Below are 19,804 nucleotides of genomic sequence, written 5' to 3' on the forward strand. Positions count from 1 at the left end.
TACGGTCACCCTATTGCATTTCTAGAATACAAAACAACAGGTTACTTTAAGAAACGAAATCATAATCATTAATTTGCTGATGAAAAGTATTTTTTTTTTTTATTTATGATTATTTCTTACAAATCGTTTCTCCAGTGCAATGCGCAATAGGCGTTTTACGATAATGTTACAAAGTCGCCCTCTTGTGGCCAGACATGACCTGTGCAGGAACAGTATAACAGTGTTGTGCTGTTAGTAAATATCTCGTCTATAGTAAAACACATTTGGCAGTTGGAGTTGGAGGCAGATTTATCACAGAGGGTTGTGGGTGTGTGAAATTGGTTTGCCAAGCAACGTTGTTGCGTCTGGACGAGGATAAATGGGCTGCAAACAAATACAACAAACGAAACTAAAAAAAAGTATTCACTCGTCTAAAAACTGCAATATCTACCTCCAAACCAGCAGGCGGACCCATTCGCAGAAACCGCCGATATAGTTTTTAACATTGACCTTCTTGCCCAAACGCTGCAGTTCCTTCCATAGGAAGTAAACAAACCTAGATGTCAAACATGGTGGATTCGGGGGATGCAGGTTATGTTACCATTACACTGCTCTGATAAATGTATCCTATACATTGCTTCGTGTAGCTCAGACTTTAGCACGAATGCTGTATTGCTGTTTACAGGTAGGCGGGTTTCTACTGCAATGCATGTTTATTTTTAATTTTTTTTAGTGCAAAGTTTAACCCAGCGAATAAAACAGAAAGGCACACCTTCATGTCAGTGTCCAGAGATGGCTTTGCTAAGGTAAAGACCTTCGACCAAAACTTTATAAACACAACGAAGGTTAGCGGGTACAGCTAATCCCATTTAAAATATTGCTGCACCGTTGCTGATTATAATAACAGCGGTAATATTATATACCAACAGTAAAGTGTCTTAATTCATCATCAGTTGGATCTCTGTGCATCTTTTTAAAATTATTTTCTTTGTCACGCATGGCAAATCCAGCGTGGCGTCTACATCAGTCGATTAAAGGCGATATAATTCCATACATCTAACCTATTGTACACGTATCTATCTATCTTAGCTGTCTGTCTGTCTATATGCGTGTGTGTGTGTCTGGTAGAATCTCGTTTGCATGCTCTAATCACAAGTGTGTGATTTTGCCACCACCACTTCACTTTGCTTGAGTCTTATTTTCAGCAAGGGTGTTTTGACAGCAGGCATGTTTGTAAACGGCCCATTGGAATTACGATTTTTTTTACTTATTACTGTTTGATTCCAACTTTCCAACACAGCTAAGCAACAAGAATCGCCATGTCGCAGCCAGGGGCCCTGCGCTCCAGTCCTTGGTCTCTGGCAGAGCTTGCTGGACAGAAGAAGCTGCTGGGTCTCGGGGCCTTGCTGGCTTGGATCGTCCTCTTCCACTTGCTGGTGAACGTGTGGTTGCTTTGCATGTTCACCAGTCTGCTGATTGTGATGGGAGGCTGGTTGGGATCCCAGGCAGTTTTGGACACCAGTAGTGTAGTCCATCTGGAGAGGTTTATCAAGCTGGAGAGATGCGCCCCTTCACCGGAATCTGAATCACAACTTGACGAAGAAATCAAGAGCACAGTCAGTAAGATTATCAGGGATTTTGTTTCTTCCTGGTACCGGACAGTGAGCAGGGAGCCCGAGTTTGAGACTGAAGTGCAGAATGCCATGCAGTCAATGGCATTAGAGCTGAAGATGAGAGCCAGGAGCGTGGACAGGAAAGCTCTAGCACAGAAGAGCATGGTTTTGTTCGGATGCCACTTGCAAAGCTACATGAGGGTGAAGGAGGTCATTGCTGAACTTGACAAGCAACCAGGGGGGGATGACCGTTACAACCAAGGAAGCCTTTGGAAGCTCTACTCTAAAGTTAGCAGTCCCCATCAAGCATTAAAAAGCTCAGCCATGGAGGTGAACTACGCAAGAGCAATTGTAGATCTGCTGTTGCATGCTTTTGCACCGGCCCCGCACTTGGAAACCAGAACAGGGAGGTATGTGGTTGGGGAGCTCATAACCTGTAATGTTCTGCTGCCGCTCATCACAAAGGTGTCAGATCCGGCTTGGCTCAATGCAATGATAGTGGATGTCTTAACAAAGTCAGTCATAAAAGTTAAGCCAACACCATCGCCATCTCCACTTCCTCCACCACCACCACCTCCACAGGAACCACAGCTAGAAATTCCGAGTTCCTTACCACTGAAGATCTATTTGGAAACACCGACAAGTGAAGCACCCACTCCTAAAAGCTTAGATTATTCCAGCTGTGATCTTATTGATCACGCAGAAGCTTGCCCTCAGCAGGAGAAAGACGAAGAGAAATCCAAACAAGACATTGAGGTTTTTACCGGTGGCAAGATTGTCACCGACTACTTGAGACCAGATGCTTTTAACCCTTTCTATCCTTGTGACGATTCTGACCTTGAATCCCCTATGGCAGATTTCAGGAAAAGCTTAGAGTGTTTGGTGCTTACAGAAGAAACTCTACAATCTGACAGACTTAGAGACTGTGTTACTCCTACGGAATTTAGCAGCGCCCCAGATCTTGAAGAAGCAGTGAGAAGTGACCACACAAGTTTGGAAGAGAGCATTCGGTTGCCAGTGGATCAGAACCTGGAAGTACATGTTAAAAACGAAGCCGATCTTTCAGGTGCAAAAGAAGAAAGTCCGACCAGCATCGCAGGTCTAGGGAACTTCCTTTGTGAAGAACCTGACCGGATTCCTTCAAGGCAGCCTTTCTTCCAAGGCAAGGAGGCTTTGGCCTCCGAACATGCCGGCAGTAGTAGTCCCCAGGAACTGTCCTTGGCAGTTCCCATGCTGACTTCCTCCTCCTCTACAGGAATAGTTAATCTTTCAACCTTCAGCTTTGAGCCGCTCAGCAGCCCGGATGGTCCCGTTATCATCCAGAACTTGCGCATTACTGGAACCATCACGGCCAAAGAGCACAGAGGCACCGGCTCCCATCCTTACACGTTGTACACTGTCAAGGTGGGTTGGTATTTAAAACGTTTTCAGTATGTAAGCTTCACCATGTTGCATTTCTTAAAAGAGTGCTAACCAATAGCTTGAAAAGAAAGCACTTTATTCACTTTATTAACATTGATACTGCTCCCTTTTTCAATGTTCAGAGAATGTTTTGAGTTTTTCTTTTACAGCAGATGCTAAATATTTCAAATACAATGCTATAGATAAACGTGTGTGTCCTGGTAACTTTTACTGCTGGATTGAGTTTGAACTTGGCTTTTATTTTTGCATGCACAACAAAAAATGAAAAGATATATAGAAGTACTAACAGAAGCTAAGGTTATTTGGCAAATCTTTCTTTATTAATTTATATGAACGAATGCTTAGTTGACTTCATATTTCTATACAGTTATGCTATTGAACACTCAATTAATTATTGTTCTGTTTTAAACAAGTTGGCTTTGGCGGGTCTATGTGTGGTATGTTTCATTTCTCATCTCGTTTCTCTCCTTCACCAGTATGAGACTGCAGTAGATACAGAGAATCCAGGCACCCTTCAGCCCGTGGCATACCACATGGTGAACCGTCGCTACAGCGAGTTTCTCAATCTGCAGACTAGGATGGAGGAGAAAACTGAACTGCGCAAGCTTATTAAAAGTAAACAGCAGTCCTGATATATGTTTGCCTGGTTTTTGGCTGATACGTGAAAACCTTTTATCCTTACCTTGTCATTATCCCTTAGATGTAAAAGGACCAAAGAAGATTTTCCCAGACCTCCCTTTTGGTAATATGGACAGTGACAAAGTGGAGGCTAGAAAAGGCTTGTTGGAATCGTTTCTCAAGGTCGGTAAACAAACAGTGGGCGAATTCAGCTGAAACAGAGATAGTCTAGAACTACTATACATGCTCTCTTAGCCTCTTGAGTTCCCAGGGTCCTACAGAACCCATTTTCTTTTGTATAGTACACTGTACTGTGAGAGTCGCAAGGAGTTAATCATCTTTGATTTTGTTTTTTAATACTGTGTAAATCACAGACGTAAAGGGCAGATCATGTTTAAGTGTCCATTTTTCTTTCTTTTTTATTTCAGCAACTGTGTGCAATTCCTGAAACGGCAAATAGTGAGGAGATGCAGGAGTTTTTGGCTCTCAATACAGATGCAAGGATTGCTTTTGTAAAGAAGCCGTTTATTGTGTCTCGGATTGACAAGGTCAGTCTTTCAATAAACCTTCCTTTAAAGTAATTGAAGATTAGAATATGCATCGGTAATGCATCCCTCTAATATATATACTGTATATACCTATGATGTGTGTGTGTGTGTTAGTTCGGCTCTTATCAAAGCTATGCTTTGACTTGTGAAAGATAATATATCAGAACTTATATACAGATCTACACAGCAAATATATACAAGCTACTTCTTTAAGAGTAACAAACAACTAAACAAGTTAAGAATTGAGTCACTTGAATTTTTCTACCAACCGGTGTGCAGATTGTGGTGAACGCTATAGTGGACACTCTGAAGACAGCCTTCCCCAGATCAGAGCCTCAGAGCCCCACAGAGGACATTGCAGAGAATGAAACAGGGGAGTCTAAACCCGTGCCAGACTGCAAGAAGAACAAGTAAGAGCAGACCAGGAATTTCCACATGCTGGTATACAGTATACAGGAACAGTACATACTGACCCCATGTGACTAATGCAAATGTGAAATGTTAACAGTCGAAGTTGATCATGTTATTTTGATTACCTCCATAGACTAAACAGAAATCTTCTAGCCAGGTTTTGGCAGTTGTTTCAGAAAGCACGTTTCAGCCTATGTTGCATTGAACAGCTAAATGTGAAATCTGACCATTTCGGATAGATAGTTTGGGGGGGTCAGCCTTTTGAAGACGTGCTGTCTACAAATCAAGATATAAACAAAACGTAACTTAGCCCTCTGTTTCCTTCGTCAACCCCAAACCTGAAGTCCATGGAAACCTATACGAGAGCACTTCTTCGCTAAAGTTTAAAACCGCTTCGGGACACTGCAGCTTTTAAAAAGTATGCCACTGCACCTCTTTGTCAGCTCATTAATTGCTAATGTTATCTCGTTTCTGTCTTTCAGATCCAGGCTTAGATTCTCCAGTAAAATCACCCCCGTTTTCAATGAATCTGAATTACAGCCTAAAGTGCTGTACTGTTTTGGGGAGGGCAGTACTGTAAGTGTTACACGCTCTCAGCCCAGTACCGATTCTGTTTTATGTCCACTCTACCATCCTGCTGTGCCTCTTTAGGGGAAACTCATTCTTCCCTATTCCTTGGCTTTTTCCAGGTCTTTGATGGCCTTTCCCTGGCTGGAGTGGCGGATTTCATTCAGGAGCAGGAGCGGTTGCTGGAGATGGGAACACAAGTGGAGCGGGATGGAAAGACTCACTTGAGTGGCGGTGAAGACAGGGAACCACAGCAGCCTGAGGAGCAAAGCAGAAGTGCAGGTTAGGGTCACAAACACTCGCATTCCTGCAGGTAACTGCATAGCACTCAGGCAGTTGTATGCATTAGGAGATTCAGAGCACTGTGAACAAACTAGACCAACAACTAGGCCTGCTGGTTGTAATTCAGTGTAAACCATAACATTCTTGTAGGACACGGTAGCTTGTAGAAAGGATGCAAATGATTATTGTGAAATGCAAAAGTGTAATTAGCTTGGAAGAGATTAATACCCAATAGTCTTATGTTCACAGGGGGGTGAACACACAGCTGTTTAGGCCAAGGGAACCACTTCTCTGGACTGTGGAATCGCTGACATAAAACTTGGCAGCGAGAGTTCTGCGTTTTAACACAGAAGGGAATCCGAAGTTTGGCCCAAGACTGTTTTGATAATGTGAACAAAAGAAAACACGTCTTGGCAGAAAATGGGGAACTCATTAGGGAGCGTTCTGATTAGAAACAGTCGATTGCTCCTACATGTTACACAGATACACTCTCCTCTGACTTGCCCTTCCTCTTGACATTAATTAGCTTTTCGAGAGGGCATGTTTTCGTGGAGCTTGTTTAGAGGCCTGTGTTTTTTTAGGATTCATACCAAACATTCTTAATCCTGCAGTGTTTCTCTGTGTTCCAGTACAGTGTAAGAACCCCCCATCTGTTGCCTATGAGCTGACATTGATGGGATCTGTTCATTGTAAAGTTTTCGTAACATGACTGGTTATCCGGTCTAGCCTCCTTATCTGTAAACTAGGTTACGTGTAAACTGGGTTACGTGTCTTCTGATTTGTGATTGAAGCTGGAATGTTCCATTTTAAACGTAGTTTCTTGGTGTCTGCATTCTTCAACCTCATGTGAACTCTTTATCAGAAGACCCTCCCCATTGAAATGTTCTTGTCACACAGTGTAGGCATGCTCCTTTTCATCTAGCAGCATTGGGCCATTCCAATGTGTCTTCAAAGAACTCAAGAAACATCACAGACATTCGGATTGGTTTGAAATACATTAGCTATTAAACTATTATAAAACATGAAAATAGATAAACATGCGTTCCGTTTATGGCATACATATGTATTTTCATTAAAAAAAAAAAACGCTTTAAAAGTTCATTGTAATGAGTCATCGGTCTACCTGATTAACCAGTGCTGCCTTACAGAGCTTTAGACTAGGGCTGCACAACTCCGATCCTCGAGGATCATTCTACACCAGGCTATCAATGACGTAATTCACAGAGTCATACCTGGCACAAGTGGAACTGCTTCAGTTAAGTAATTAAAGGTATGGTTGTAACACATGTCTGTGCTATAATGGCTCTGGCTTTGCTCCGCTTCTGTAGAGAAACACACAAGGAAAGTCCCCTAGCTTTAGAGATAATGTACAGTGCAAGTTGTTAAGATGGATTGTAAGCTGATGTAAGCACTGGGATTCAATTACTTCTTCCTACATTTTCAAATACACATAGGCCAAGGAAACCTGCAGCATTCTGTAACGACACAAGATGGCAGTGTTAGATTAAATACTCAAAGAATGATTTATTTATTTAACATTAACGTACAATACAGTCTACTGTCACACATTTTATTTTTTGGTACCAGTTACTTTAAGCATTTCTAAATATAGATCCAAATCGCATTTTTCAAAATGAAAATTATAAAATGTACTTAAAAAAAACAAACAAAAAAAAAAACGACACAAAGACCTGTGTTATGGAAATTTTACTGAATCTCCAAAAAAAAAAAAAAAAAAGGTGCATTTCTGGACGTCTCCAATTCCCTTTTTACCAACCCCTTATCATTGTTGTTAAAGGTGCTGGAACAGCCCTCTCCACTGCTGTTGGAGTCCCTGAATGTTCTGTGTTTGGCCGTTTCAGGTCTAGCTTTGTGTTATTTGCCTGTCCCAACATTTCTGTGAAAAACGATGGAGAACACATGTTACACATCGAATTCTAACTGGCCCACCAGCTCTTGGGGTGCAGCAATTATTAGAAGTTAAACACTGCACTGTAAAGTTTAAAGTTTATTTATTTATATAGTGCCTTTCGCACAAAGTGTCCCAAAGCGCTTTACAATACAATAAAATCCACAATAAGAATACAGTCAAATTGAACTCAGAGTACAGAATACATTGTAAGATTGAGAGTAACATAACAGTTACCAAGGAACAACTCAATAATTAAAAGCAACAAAAAATACAGTGAAACATACAATTCATAAAAAGAGAGGAGTAAGATTACAATATTAATAGATTAATCCATAAAATCAGGATTCAAAAGCTAATCTAAGAAAATGAGTTTTTAACCTCGACCTAACATGAAGTGACTCTGCTTCTGTGGTGTCAGCTGGCAATCTATTACACAGCCATGGTGCGTTCTAGATGAAAGCTGTTTCACCTTTTCTCTGTGTCTTAGTCTGTGGAGTAGCAAGACGGGCAGAATCGGCTGATAGGTGCATATGGGGACCAGAGCTCTTTTAGATAATGATGAGCCAGACCGTGGAGCGCCTTATAAGTTAGCAGTAAAATCAATTCTATAAGGAGAAGTGTTCATCTTCATGTACTTCTCTGTGCTTTACTAAGCTTTGGTGTGCTTTTACCATACTGTGCTGCAGTAAACTGAGAAGGTGGGCATTTCACCCATGACTGTGGCATGTCATGGCAAATTTAGATATACTAAAAGAAACTTTGAAAATTCAGTGACAAATTCAATTGAAGGTATTGAGAAAGGCTTTTCGTTGAAATGCATTTGTCATTGAATTGACGAAATGTGTTTTAGTATTTCTGAGACGTTGCATCAGCACTGTTACACAAGGGGCTAGGTAATGGAACCGTCTATGAAAAAATCCAAGCAGATTTTTTAGAATGCAAAGAAAAAATACGGTTGCGTCATCTGACACGATTGTTATTCAGAGTGAGTGGTTTTATAACTGGGAGGGTTTAGTTAAGAGATTTTTTTTTCTTTTTGGTATTCTCAGAATTTCTTTCAGAATGATGTCAGTGTCTGAAAGCCAGAAATTCTCTGGGGACGCAGCTCTAAACCAGAGCTATGGTTAGAATACCTGGGGCGGTGAAGATATTTATTCACTCAACACATTCAGCACACTTTGCTTTTAAAACAACTTCAATAATAAAAGTATTTTAGTTTAAACCATATTAAATTATATGCATAACGTAACCAAATATGCTCCTTAATCTAGTATTTATTCACACAAAAAAAAAAAAATCCAGCACCAAGTGCTTTTAAAAAGTTTAAAGAATGAAAGTATTTTAACTTTATATAATGTTAAATCATATGTACAGCGTAACCAAAGAGGCTCTTTAATCAAGTAGACACATGGTTCAATATGTTTTCAATGTCTGCTTTTTAAGGGGTGCGATGTAAATTTGAATTTAGCACAGCGTCACTTGCTGGCCAGATACTGTAACTGCAGCCAAGCTCCAAGCTTTAGTTTGCTGCAGCACATCCCTAATGCTGCATGCATTTCCCCTTATTTTGTTAATGCAGCTGCTGAAACTGAGTTAGCAGACGTAGCCCTGAACCTGCTCTGCCTGCTGATGAAGGATCAGTGGAGCTGGCTGTGCACCGAGAACATTCAGAAGACCATTCGACTGCTCTTTGGGACACTCATTGAGAGGTAGGCTTTGTACTGAGCTCCAAACCTCACGGAGACATAGCATTCAGGCTTATGTGGCTGGTTAAAGTGTATCAGTGTAATGTTGTTATTACTGAAACGTGTATACTGTAGGTAGTGGAAACTAGGGAGCGCTGTGTAACAGTAACTATAGGCTAGTGAACTGTTTAGTTTTTTTTTTTTTTGGTATTTCTGTTGTGCCAGGAACGACTCGGGGTCCATAAGGAGCAGAAAATACGCTTTTGGCTCTTGCTTACTGATATGCAAGATACACGATGTTGGATTAAGTACCCATGTTTGTACAAAGCTTAAGCAGTCTACAACAGTATGTGATGGTCTGCTAATTTAACCAAACAGGCCAAGTCAAATATTTTGGTTTCCAATTTCCATGCCTGATATATATTTTTTTTTTACCTCACAGAGTGAAAAGTAATTACCCTTCAGGCTTTTTCAATGCTTTGGAACTTGAAGTTACGATCAGAGCAATTTGTTCTGCAAAACTATGAGTCCAGTAATGTCTCTTTACTCGTTAGTTGAGAACCGGTGCCTCGTTTTTACTATGTTTTTATATATAGACTCAATAAATGTGGTTTATTGCCCTTTTGAGATTTTCTTTATTTGTCAGTACTAAGCATTAGGAAAAATTATATACTGTACTATTTAACTACCCAAATGAGAGCCATTAACTGAAATAAACAGGCTTTTGATCTGTAACACATAACAAGAATTCAGCCAGCATTAAGCCTTAGCAAGTATTTGTTTCTCATACCTGAAACTCGATACGATCCAGCATGAAGTCCAATCTATTCATATTTAAACGCAATTGCTTTATTAATCAGTCACGGTTGAGTTAATAAAATCCCTTTTTCAAACATGGATATTGTGTGGGTGTTGTAGAGTGTAAGCTGGTCACCACTGCATGAGGCTGTCCAGACTACAAATGGGTGAAAATCAGCTTTCATCTAACACAGCACCTTGTGCTATATTTTGTGTAATACAGTGAGCAAAGCATAATTATACACCATAGCCAATGTTATGTGATGTAATGTTCATCTGATACAAGGCATCTTAAACAAAGACATTTCAGATGGCTGTATCACATCAATATCAGGGTCTTGTTTATATTATTATTATTATTATTATTATTTATTTCTTAGCAGACGCCTTTATCCAGGGCGACTTACAATTGTTACAAGATATCACATTATACATTATTTCACATTATACAGATATCACATTATTTTTACATACAATTACCCATTTATACAGTTGGGTTTTTACTGGAGCAATCTAGGTAAAGTACCTTGCTCAAGGGTACAACAGCAGTGTCCCCCACTGGGGATTGAACCCACAACCCTCCGGTCAAGAGTCCAGAGCCCTAACCACTACTCCACATTGGACTTTGGAGTCCATTTGAAGTAATCCTTACTTTTACTAGCAAGATACTGTCAATCAATCAATCAATATTTATATAGCACACTTCACAGTGCTTTACATCAAATAAAAATGTACATAAATGAGAAAATATATTTATAGACAAGAAAATATATTCATGATCAATATCATTTAAAAGGTTCAAAGTACTGCATGCTTGCTTGCTTGCTTGCTTACATGCTTGCTTGCTTGCATGCTTGCTTGCTTGCTTGCTTGCTAAATTACCAACCAGCGGAAAAGTCATTTTTCCAAGTCCCATCATTCTTGTCAGCGTGTGTTGCTTTCCTCTGTCACTTGTTCAGTGATGCATTGCACCTTTCAGAATGTGTCAGTCTGGGTAACATTACTAGGCAGGTGTACTGTAACAAGCTTTAATGTGTGTGTTTGTCAAGACGTTGGTCAGCTTGACACCGGCACCCACTCAAAGCATTAGACTGCTGCAGGTGCAGACCTGGAGCACGCGCACTGCCAGGCAGTTAAACTTCCTTTCTAGTTGACAGGCTAATGGCTTTCTAATTTCCTGCAGTTATATATATATATATCTCTACAGTACGTGGTGCACAGCACACAAGTGCACCAGTGTAATAGGATTTGCACAATGACACATGTTGACGACACACTTTTAGGACTGTCCACTCTTTGCTGCAAGGTGTCAAAAATTGCTGAAGGCCCATCACCAAACTCAAATATGTTACCTTAATGCCAGCCCCTCTGGGCAGGTTGATGTCAAAAGTATGTAACAAAGGGTATTTTGAGCTGCCTGCTCTGGTACTGTTTTTGGAAAGAATGTGGACTTCTTTTCCAGTCTTTTTCCCCCAGTTGCTAGTTTTTTTCCATCCTCGTTAAGTAGGCTTTTTTTGCAGTGCTTAGTCTAGATTCTAACATAACCTGAGACACAGTGTATGGCTGCCCTTCATAGTGCCGATTGCAAAAAGGACTGCAACTCAGTAGCAAGGCCAGAGCTATTACCTTGAAATGGCTCTGCTTTAAAAAAAGTCAAAAAATTGAGCTACGGAACTGGAAGCACTGAGGTATGTGTGTTTATACTCCACACTGTCAGTTTGTTTGAAGAGAAACTGGGAACCAGCTACCGAAATGAAGTGACAATTATTTTAAAAGGAAAAGTATGACGTGAGTAGGGCTGAGACATTGACAGACTCCTGGCTCAGAAGAAATAAAACGTATACCTATCCAAAGCTGAACGATGAAAAACACCAGATATCCGTATTAAGAGCAGCAAAAAAAAAAAAAAGGTAATGATGCACATTTTTATCCATGACGACTGTTGTATTGGGTGCTTATGTTTTATTCGCTCAGTGTGCCTGGTCTTGTGACTAGATCGAAGCCAAGCTCAGACAAAAAAGTGCTGTTGGTTGAACTTCTGGGATCTGCTAATGGTTCTACCTCCTTAGCCATTTAGGTTTAGAACTCTGCTCTCAAACGAGTGGTGCTCTGAGTATCACATTGAATGTTAAACCCATCTTGACAGTCACTATTGCAGAAACTAATTTTCAATTCTGGATTGGTAGTAAAATGGGTAACGTTTGGGCTGCGCTTGTGGGACGTGTTGCTAATTCAAATCTGTTGCCTATTGTTGGAAGAGACAAGTTTCTATTCAGGAAGAAGTTTGGTCAACAGGGATCTACTTTGGGGTTAAAGGGGCAATAAATACCCCACCCTGTTTATTCATCGTTCCTTGAAAATGGATAACAATTCAGGGTGCAGTTGCTCTTGTGAGACAGCATGATCATTAAAAGCATTGGCATGTATTTGTGGACGAGTATCTAGTCAGAGTTACCGCGGAGTTTGGTTAAACGGGAAACCACATGGCAACCCAGCGGGCTGTCCCAATAGTTCTGAAAAAGCCTGTATATATTTGTTTTAGCACTATACAGTAACAGTGGTGCCCTGTGTTCTCAAATCATTTTATATTGCAGCCTGTTTAGCAAAAAGCACAGGTCAGTGTAGTACCTTATGTCTTGCATCTAGTGAAGTGTTTAGAACACACAGTGTGTGGCCTCCGTCACTCTGCAAGGGAGAATGTTTATAACCACTGACAGCTGTGCTGTCCTGTTTATTTAGAAGGTGTGGTTCTCCGTTGGCTGCCACAGCATAGCAGGACTTTTTTTCATCAAGTACATAGTATCAAAAACTGTGTAAATAAATGTACTTTTGCCGTGTTTTAAAAACTTTGTCTTTTCATTTGTTGCTTAGAAAAGCTGGGCATTTTACTGTCTGCCCTACTCAAATAATGAGTAGAATTTGATAATTTTTTTTAAAATTTATTTTTTATTACAGTTAGGGTTTACTGAGTAGCATTTAATAATGTCAGGAAATGGAATTAAAAAAAACAAAAATGGCACTAAACCCCAGCACTGCTGTTTTAATTAAACCAGAGGTGCGTTGCACAGTGGTGCTAATTACACCAGTAAATCCGACAAACCAGGGCCCATTGTATTTTTACAAGAGTTAAGCTGTTTTAAGATCAACGCCAGGCAGTTAACTTCAGATTCCAAAAGTGATTCCCAGATACATTACTGTAGTTTCTGAGTTGAGCTACAGTATAAAGCACTTAAATACCTAAGCCACCCTTGAATTGCTTTGTCTACATCAGATATTCTATATCAAATGCAGACTTAATATGGCAATTTTTCTGATTACAATTAAACTAAGAAGTTCTGGCATCTTTTGCTGTTAGACGATCGTAAAAATTTAGTAGTTTTTTTTTTTTTTTTTTTCTGCTGTTTTTGATTTTATTTGAGGGGCTAAAAGTAGTCCAGTTCATGATAAAATGTGCATTTGAAGTGCTTTAGACAGGGAAGATGTGTTCCTAATTGTACACGCAGAGTAGATTACTGTGTCCATTTCAAGCACATAAGTGCAGTGAAGGAGTTGCTAATGGAATTTTAATAGTTTAACTGATAATAAAAAAAAAAAACAGTGTGATTTTTTTTCAAGTAAATCCCTATCAGATCAGCCACAATTTTTAAAGTACTACATACAGTAGTAACACCCATCCACTAAATGGCTATTATATGATCAATACAGATTTGACCCTCGATTGAATACATGCCCCACCACTCTCTCTTTTACCCAGAAAGTCCCTTTATTGTTGTCCATCAGGACTGTCCTGTATTGTTGTAGGTATCGTGACTTCAGTGTTACACTTCTAGTATTAGCAGATCTCTTGTGACATGAATGTTTAAAGATTATGAGAGAAGCATGCATTCAAAAGTAACCACCACCCAGTGAATATACTTGCAGACTCGCCCCAACGAACCAGGCCCTGTACCTGCAGATCGGTCTGCTTTTCCTCATCGTCAACACTTTGTTTTTATCAGTTTTAAAAAAAAAAATTATTCACTGGTTACATTTTTTGTGAACTTGCATTAACAGCCCTAACCACAGTTTATAGGCCTTTCCAAAGAGCATTGCTTATTCACTTAGTCATAAGGTCCCGTTGAGAGTTTTCAAAGTCTTTGGCGCTCCATCATTTTGATCGAGGGACGTGCCAGTGTGGTTTACAGCTTTATTGTAGTATCACACAACAGGGAGCCATTGACCTACTTCTGTCAAGTAAATTATTTAGATGCTTTTATATTTTCTGTGCAAAATACTACACTTGAGTTAACTTGATGAAACTGCAGAGGACAAGGGATTTCAATTCAATTGTATAGTTTTTCAGCAAGCGCAATGTGTTCGGATTTTGTGATTTTTGGGTCCATCATTGTTTTGCGCACATACCACAGATGCTGTATGTTTATTTTCTGTTTTTGCATTATTATTTTTATTGGCTAGGCATTTATCCAGGAGAACACTTTTTTTTCATTAGATTTCTGTTCTAAGAACCAAGACATTCTTTCAGTTTATAGGCTGTAAACATACGTTTTCTATTTACGATTCAAAACGATCTCGACCCAGAAATGTCAAGGGACAAGAATAAAATCACAGAAAAACGCATTAATAAAAGCAGCGTGTAATGTAATGTAATGCACTATAATATGGGCTGCTTTTGCAGTTCCTTGCCCCAAAGATCACCCCTAAGACTCAGCAAGACGACAACCCCTGCTGTTCACAAACCAGACTTATCCGTTTCGATAGATATTATGCAGCACAAATGTATAGTGGAATATGTTCGTGGTTAATTTTGTTATGCAGTCTGCCCTGTTGGTTTTCTGCAGAGCATGAGTTGTGCACAAGATTCTGTCAGCCAGGGAGCCTGATGACCAGAATGAATGACTTACACCGTGTATAGTGAGGTTAGACAGGGGAGCAATGCTGCTTTCAATCAACAGCACAGCATTTTCCAGAGTCACCCTGTAAACGTTTTTTTTTTTTTTTTTTTTAAATAATAAGGCTTGTCTGTTCAACAAATTGAACCTTGCATGAAGGTTTACAGCGAGCCTCTTTGAGGTCAGAGTCAATGGCTTAAATCGGGGATTCTCAATGACTGTTCTTTGACAGCCTCCTTTCCAATGCCTGGGAGTTCACTGACACATATGTCTATAGTAATGCTTTTTTTCATTTCAGTTGTATAAAGGAAGAAACATAACCGTCCATTTACATAGAAAATCTTTATATATGTCTATACACAGAGCTTTCTGATACGGAATAACTGACATATTGAACCATTTCCACCACTGGGCTGTACTGTGCTGTGTTTCCTATCTTAGCACGTCTCTTATATAATTTTAATAACTAATATTAGTTAATAGCACTAATAATTGCATAGATAACATATTAAATGTTGGCATGTATGTCCAGTAAAAAAAAAATTCAAACAATATGTTATATGAAATTAAAAGTTTGAAAACTCAATTAATTAATTAACTCAATTAATACATGCAGACCACACTGCAACCATTTACAAAGACATTTAATGTGTATGTTTTCTTTCTGGGGTGAGCACTTTTACAAAATCATTTCGTTCTGCGTTTCCCTTGTCGTGTTACGCAGCAGTATCTGGGCAGTGTCAGCAGACAGATGTTTCATAGCCAGGAACTCTTCAAGCCTTTTTCTGTTTTTAGCAAATTAGAGCCTTTGATCTGCAATCCTGACACTGCACTTAAATCTGGGGTTCTGAACGCTGTAGACCCCCTTGGCTGAGTTTTGGCACAGAAATAACTTAATTGTTGAGGACCTACGTGGAAGTGAGGTCTGCTTGTTAGTTATTTCCTAGACTTTTTACTGTGAACGACATGGATTTCAAATGAAAACTGCAGAACGAGAGACACATTAGAAATGGTACTGGCGCTAGGGGCTACATCAGACAGAACGGTCAGATTAGCTTAATTTTATTAACCGTTATTCAAAACTGTTTCAAGGATTCATCTACAGAACACAATATGGTAATCAAAAATATATCCCAACCAAAAAAGCAAGCCGTAGGTTTGTGTTGTGTGCCAATATGGTGGTGGGGGGATGTTTCTGAGAGCTATGTTTGTAAAATAGGAACAAACTGTCCTGTTTATGGAGGCATGCAGCAATGTAATAACAACAAGCAGCTTTTTTTCCATGTGGAGTCGGAAAAATCCTTTAAAAGCAGCAATCTGGACAGCTGGACAGATGTGCTCTGCCAGTTGGCTAAGTTCCAGTCTGGCCATTCCTTGATTTGGCAGTGGCTTAAAACAGTGGTGGGTATTATAGAAGTGGGCATGGCACAGACTTGCGTAGACAGCGTGGAACATTTAGCGTGTTTTCTGAAACACTTGGCGCAGCTTGGTGGAACTGAACTTCAGTTCATAACATTAGGGTTGTAACATTGTATTTATTAGACAAAGGAGTGCTGCAATTGTGGGCACAATAAAAATGAATTGTTTTCAGACGAGTACAGAAATACGAAGATGTTTGGCGTCTTGAGCAAACGCCCATTCCAGCACACGTTCATCTGATTTGGTGCAAGCAATAAAAAAGATTCTGAGCTGTTGGACTAGCAAGTAAAATGCAGTTTTCCACACCATTATTTCTAGTTATATGAGCTCTCTCTGAGTATACTGCTGTTAGACTTTTACAAGGTCAGTGAAGCTTAGGCACCTGCGTAAGGCGTTAGGTAGAGACATTTCTAAACGGGCTCCAAGGCTTCTGAATTGGATGCATTATACAGGGGCGTACGATTATATCATCCTTTTTAAACATGATAAGTGTTGGATCACGTATGAAAATGTTGTAACCCTAATTTTTGAAAATGTTATTAAGGTCTGACTTTTGAGATATATTTTGTGGTTTCTTTGATTACATGATGTTAAATAATAATAAAAAAGAAATCCTAAAGTTTCTAGGTGATGCAAAACTATTTGCCAGAGCTGTGCAGTAGGTTAAACCTGAAACTGAAGTGGTGGAAAGCTAATAAGAACTGGGATTTATTCAGAAGTTGTCCTGTATATTTTACTTAAGTGTAATGCCAGGTTGCAGGCTTGATTTGAATACTGCAGATGGAGCCAGCAGCTGCCCCACTTTGATATTGGAAGAAGATAGTATTGAGTTTTACTGGTTTAGTGGTGCAGGTAGAAATGTGGCATTGGATTGGCTAGACAACATAACTGCTGGATGCCATGTCTGTAGTTCATCAGACACTATATTTTTCACTCTAGTGTCTTGATCTCGTGCCTATATTCTATTGGATAATCAACAGATTTCAAATAGCAGTATCTTTTTGTATGCTGTATAAATTCCATTGTGAACAGTTTATTTGGTGTTACAGCAGTTCATGCGTTGAGTCCGTCTTTTATTATTATGTGTCTGTTGAATTAAACACAGTCGATCAGCTGCATGGAAGGAATGTTTCTATAAAAAACATTATCTTGTTTGTGATTCTTACTGGAAGTGGAATAGCGAACAAATGAAAAAATAGCATTGAAAAAGTGGGTCAAGGCAACAGGTTCCCAAGGCACATAGTGAAAGATGAACAGATCAGCGCGGAGCTTGGGCAGCTTTGCGAAGCGAGAGCCTAAAAAGGTCTGTGCTAGAGTACATATTTGGCCTCAATCATGCGCTCATAAATAGGGTCTAAAGACTGCATCAGACTGGTATTTTGGCTTTGCACTGTAGGATACTTAGAATTATTGGCGGCGACCTTCTCATGCAAAGTGCAGTGATTTAACACAAGTGGTGAAAAGCACTTGTTCTTAAAACCCCAAAGTCTCCACGGGTTACTACCAAGAGCTCGTCTTACCTTGAAAAAAAACATGCTCATGTTTAACCTTCCCGCTGGCAAGCTGATGACAAAACAAGGTCAGGGCTTGGCACGGGGACTGCACGCTATTTAGTCCTGCAGCACCAGTTTTGGAGTTCAGCAATGAAATAAACTGATGCATACTTATTAAGCATTAGCTTAATTCAAGGCAGCATGGCACCCTTGCACTGTAGCTATGTTCTTAATTAGGCATAGTTATATCAGAAGAAAAAGAGTTAAATATGGCTACTAATTAAGCACAGTAAAACCGGCAATGGTTAATTATTGTTTTTAGCAATTTCATGTAATGGCTGAACCCTGTCAACACTCACTAAACAGCATGCCAAGCCCTGGAAGGACAGTGGGTGCAGTAGGTACTAAAGGGTGTTGCAACCCATAGCCAGCACACCATCGTACAGGCGTACCAAGGCGGAGACCACAGTGATCTGGACAAGCGCTTTTATATTTGTATTCATTCTATTTAGTAAATAAAGTCTGCGTCTGACCTTTTGAAATACTTTAAGGTAAATGAACTTCGTAACTAAATATACACGTGTAGCCCTGGCACAGGTTTACCCACAGTGATTTAGAGCAACGCCTGATGAAAGGTTCCGTCATGCATTTTGATTTCCATTTTGACTTTCCCATCATCCTTGATTTATAGGCAGGGTTGTGAGTAATGCAGGTCTCCATTACAGAGTAAAGGGCAGATTGGCCATTCAGTGTATATCTGGATTAGTACTACTGTAGGTTAATGGACGTTCTCAGTTTGCATGCCTTACTGCTAGGTAGTGTTGCTGTTTTACTTCAGCGGTTTCTTTGGGATAGTTATTCCTGAGTGCAGAGACACGACACAGCCTAACATTCTTACTGCTAAAGCCCATTTTCCCATTGATTCTATTCTGAAGCTACTTTGGCGCCTGTCAGCCAGCACTGTGCACTGGACGCTGCACCTGTCGTGGTGGTGGAATAGTTTTATATAGATGGTAATAATGTGTTTATAAACAATAAAGCTAACTGCAGACACCGATGACAGGTTGATCAAGTAAAAGACAGGCCAGCATTTCAAAACTGTCAGCAGGAATCTCGTCTCCATTCCCCAGACCCCCAGAGTTCATTTCTACTCAGGGACCCAGTCCTTGATACAATTTCAGTCTCAATGAAAACAGTTTGCTTGTTTAAATTAAAATAGACAGGGTAGAGCCAGCAGTACCTTATAAGACGAACTACTGTCTCTGTCTCAGGCAATGCAATATTTAAAAGCCTGAACGCTTTGTAGGCGATTGCATTTTAAACTAGGGCTGCCTTGAAGGGCAGTAAGGATAACATAATCAGCCTAGTCTGCATCTCAATTTCACGCCAGTGCTAACCCTATTGGAGATCCTAATAAAGTGGCCAAGCAGTGTAGATGCACTCTAAATGAATACAAGCGAACCTTCTAGACTTGATACAGTTTCTTCTCTTTATGGCTTTCGTTATGTCAGACAGAGGGAGTTCCCTTATAACCAAGCTGAATTACTGGTCCTAAAATACAGTGGAAAAGCTGCATAATGGGGCTGTGTGTTTTCTAAATGTAAAGATGCATTCCCTTACAGAAATGAGTTCTGGCCACAGTATATATCTGCATAGAGGTGGAAGCCAGCAGGGCCAGGGGCTGAGGGCAGGCTTTAAAGTGTAAGTGTTTATGAACAAAGACCAGTGCTTTTCTTTTTTAACCTGCTGCGAAGGTTTCAATTTATTATTCAGTTTATTTGAGTCTGCTTGCACACTTAACAAGAAGGCACCGAGTAGTCATTTATTTTATGTCTTCAACAGGCCGTTTTATTAAATAAACCAAATACAAATAAAAAGAAAGAAAAAGTACATGCAAAGTCTGTGTTTGCGTGCTAGAGATTTTTTTTACATTGCCAAAACTTCCATAATTACAGTAAGAGTAGTTTTTTGTAATTTTGCTGTGGTGAGTTTTGCTATCTTTATAACCTTGCGAGTTGACCACAATTGTTTATTTCCAAACTTGACCAAAAGAACATCGAAACCCAACTTAAGTGTACAGCCCTGGATTGTATATGATTGTAAAATAAATAAATATATATATATTCAGTCCAGGATTTGTCTTGCTACCTGCATTTTGAATGTAAGGC

At 39.8% G+C, this 19,804-nt stretch overlaps 1 protein-coding gene across 3 annotated transcripts in view; it reads left to right on the forward strand.

Moving 5' to 3' along the window:
* Positions 1–261: 261 nt before the first annotated feature.
* Positions 262–19,804, forward strand: part of LOC117397308 (sorting nexin-19-like) — a 40,265-nt gene continuing 20,722 nt past the window's right edge. Inside the window, exons 1-9 of one of the 3 annotated variants that reach the window (XM_059010079.1) lie at positions 262–664; positions 1,280–2,996; positions 3,491–3,629; positions 3,715–3,815; positions 4,061–4,180; positions 4,460–4,590; positions 5,074–5,167; positions 5,281–5,440; positions 8,932–9,061. In XM_059010079.1, coding sequence (XP_058866062.1) covers positions 1,299–2,996; positions 3,491–3,629; positions 3,715–3,815; positions 4,061–4,180; positions 4,460–4,590; positions 5,074–5,167; positions 5,281–5,440; positions 8,932–9,061 — 2,573 coding nt within the window. In that variant the 5' untranslated portion in view covers positions 262–664; positions 1,280–1,298. The remainder of the gene's footprint in view (positions 665–1,279; positions 2,997–3,490; positions 3,630–3,714; positions 3,816–4,060; positions 4,181–4,459; positions 4,591–5,073; positions 5,168–5,280; positions 5,441–8,931; positions 9,062–19,804) is intronic. The other 2 variants (XM_034913188.2, XM_034913187.2) reach the window with 2 other exon arrangements.

The sequence above is a fragment of the Acipenser ruthenus genome, chromosome 40 (genome assembly GCF_902713425.1).
Source record: "Acipenser ruthenus chromosome 40, fAciRut3.2 maternal haplotype, whole genome shotgun sequence".
Classification (NCBI taxonomy): Eukaryota; Metazoa; Chordata; class Actinopteri; order Acipenseriformes; family Acipenseridae; genus Acipenser; species Acipenser ruthenus.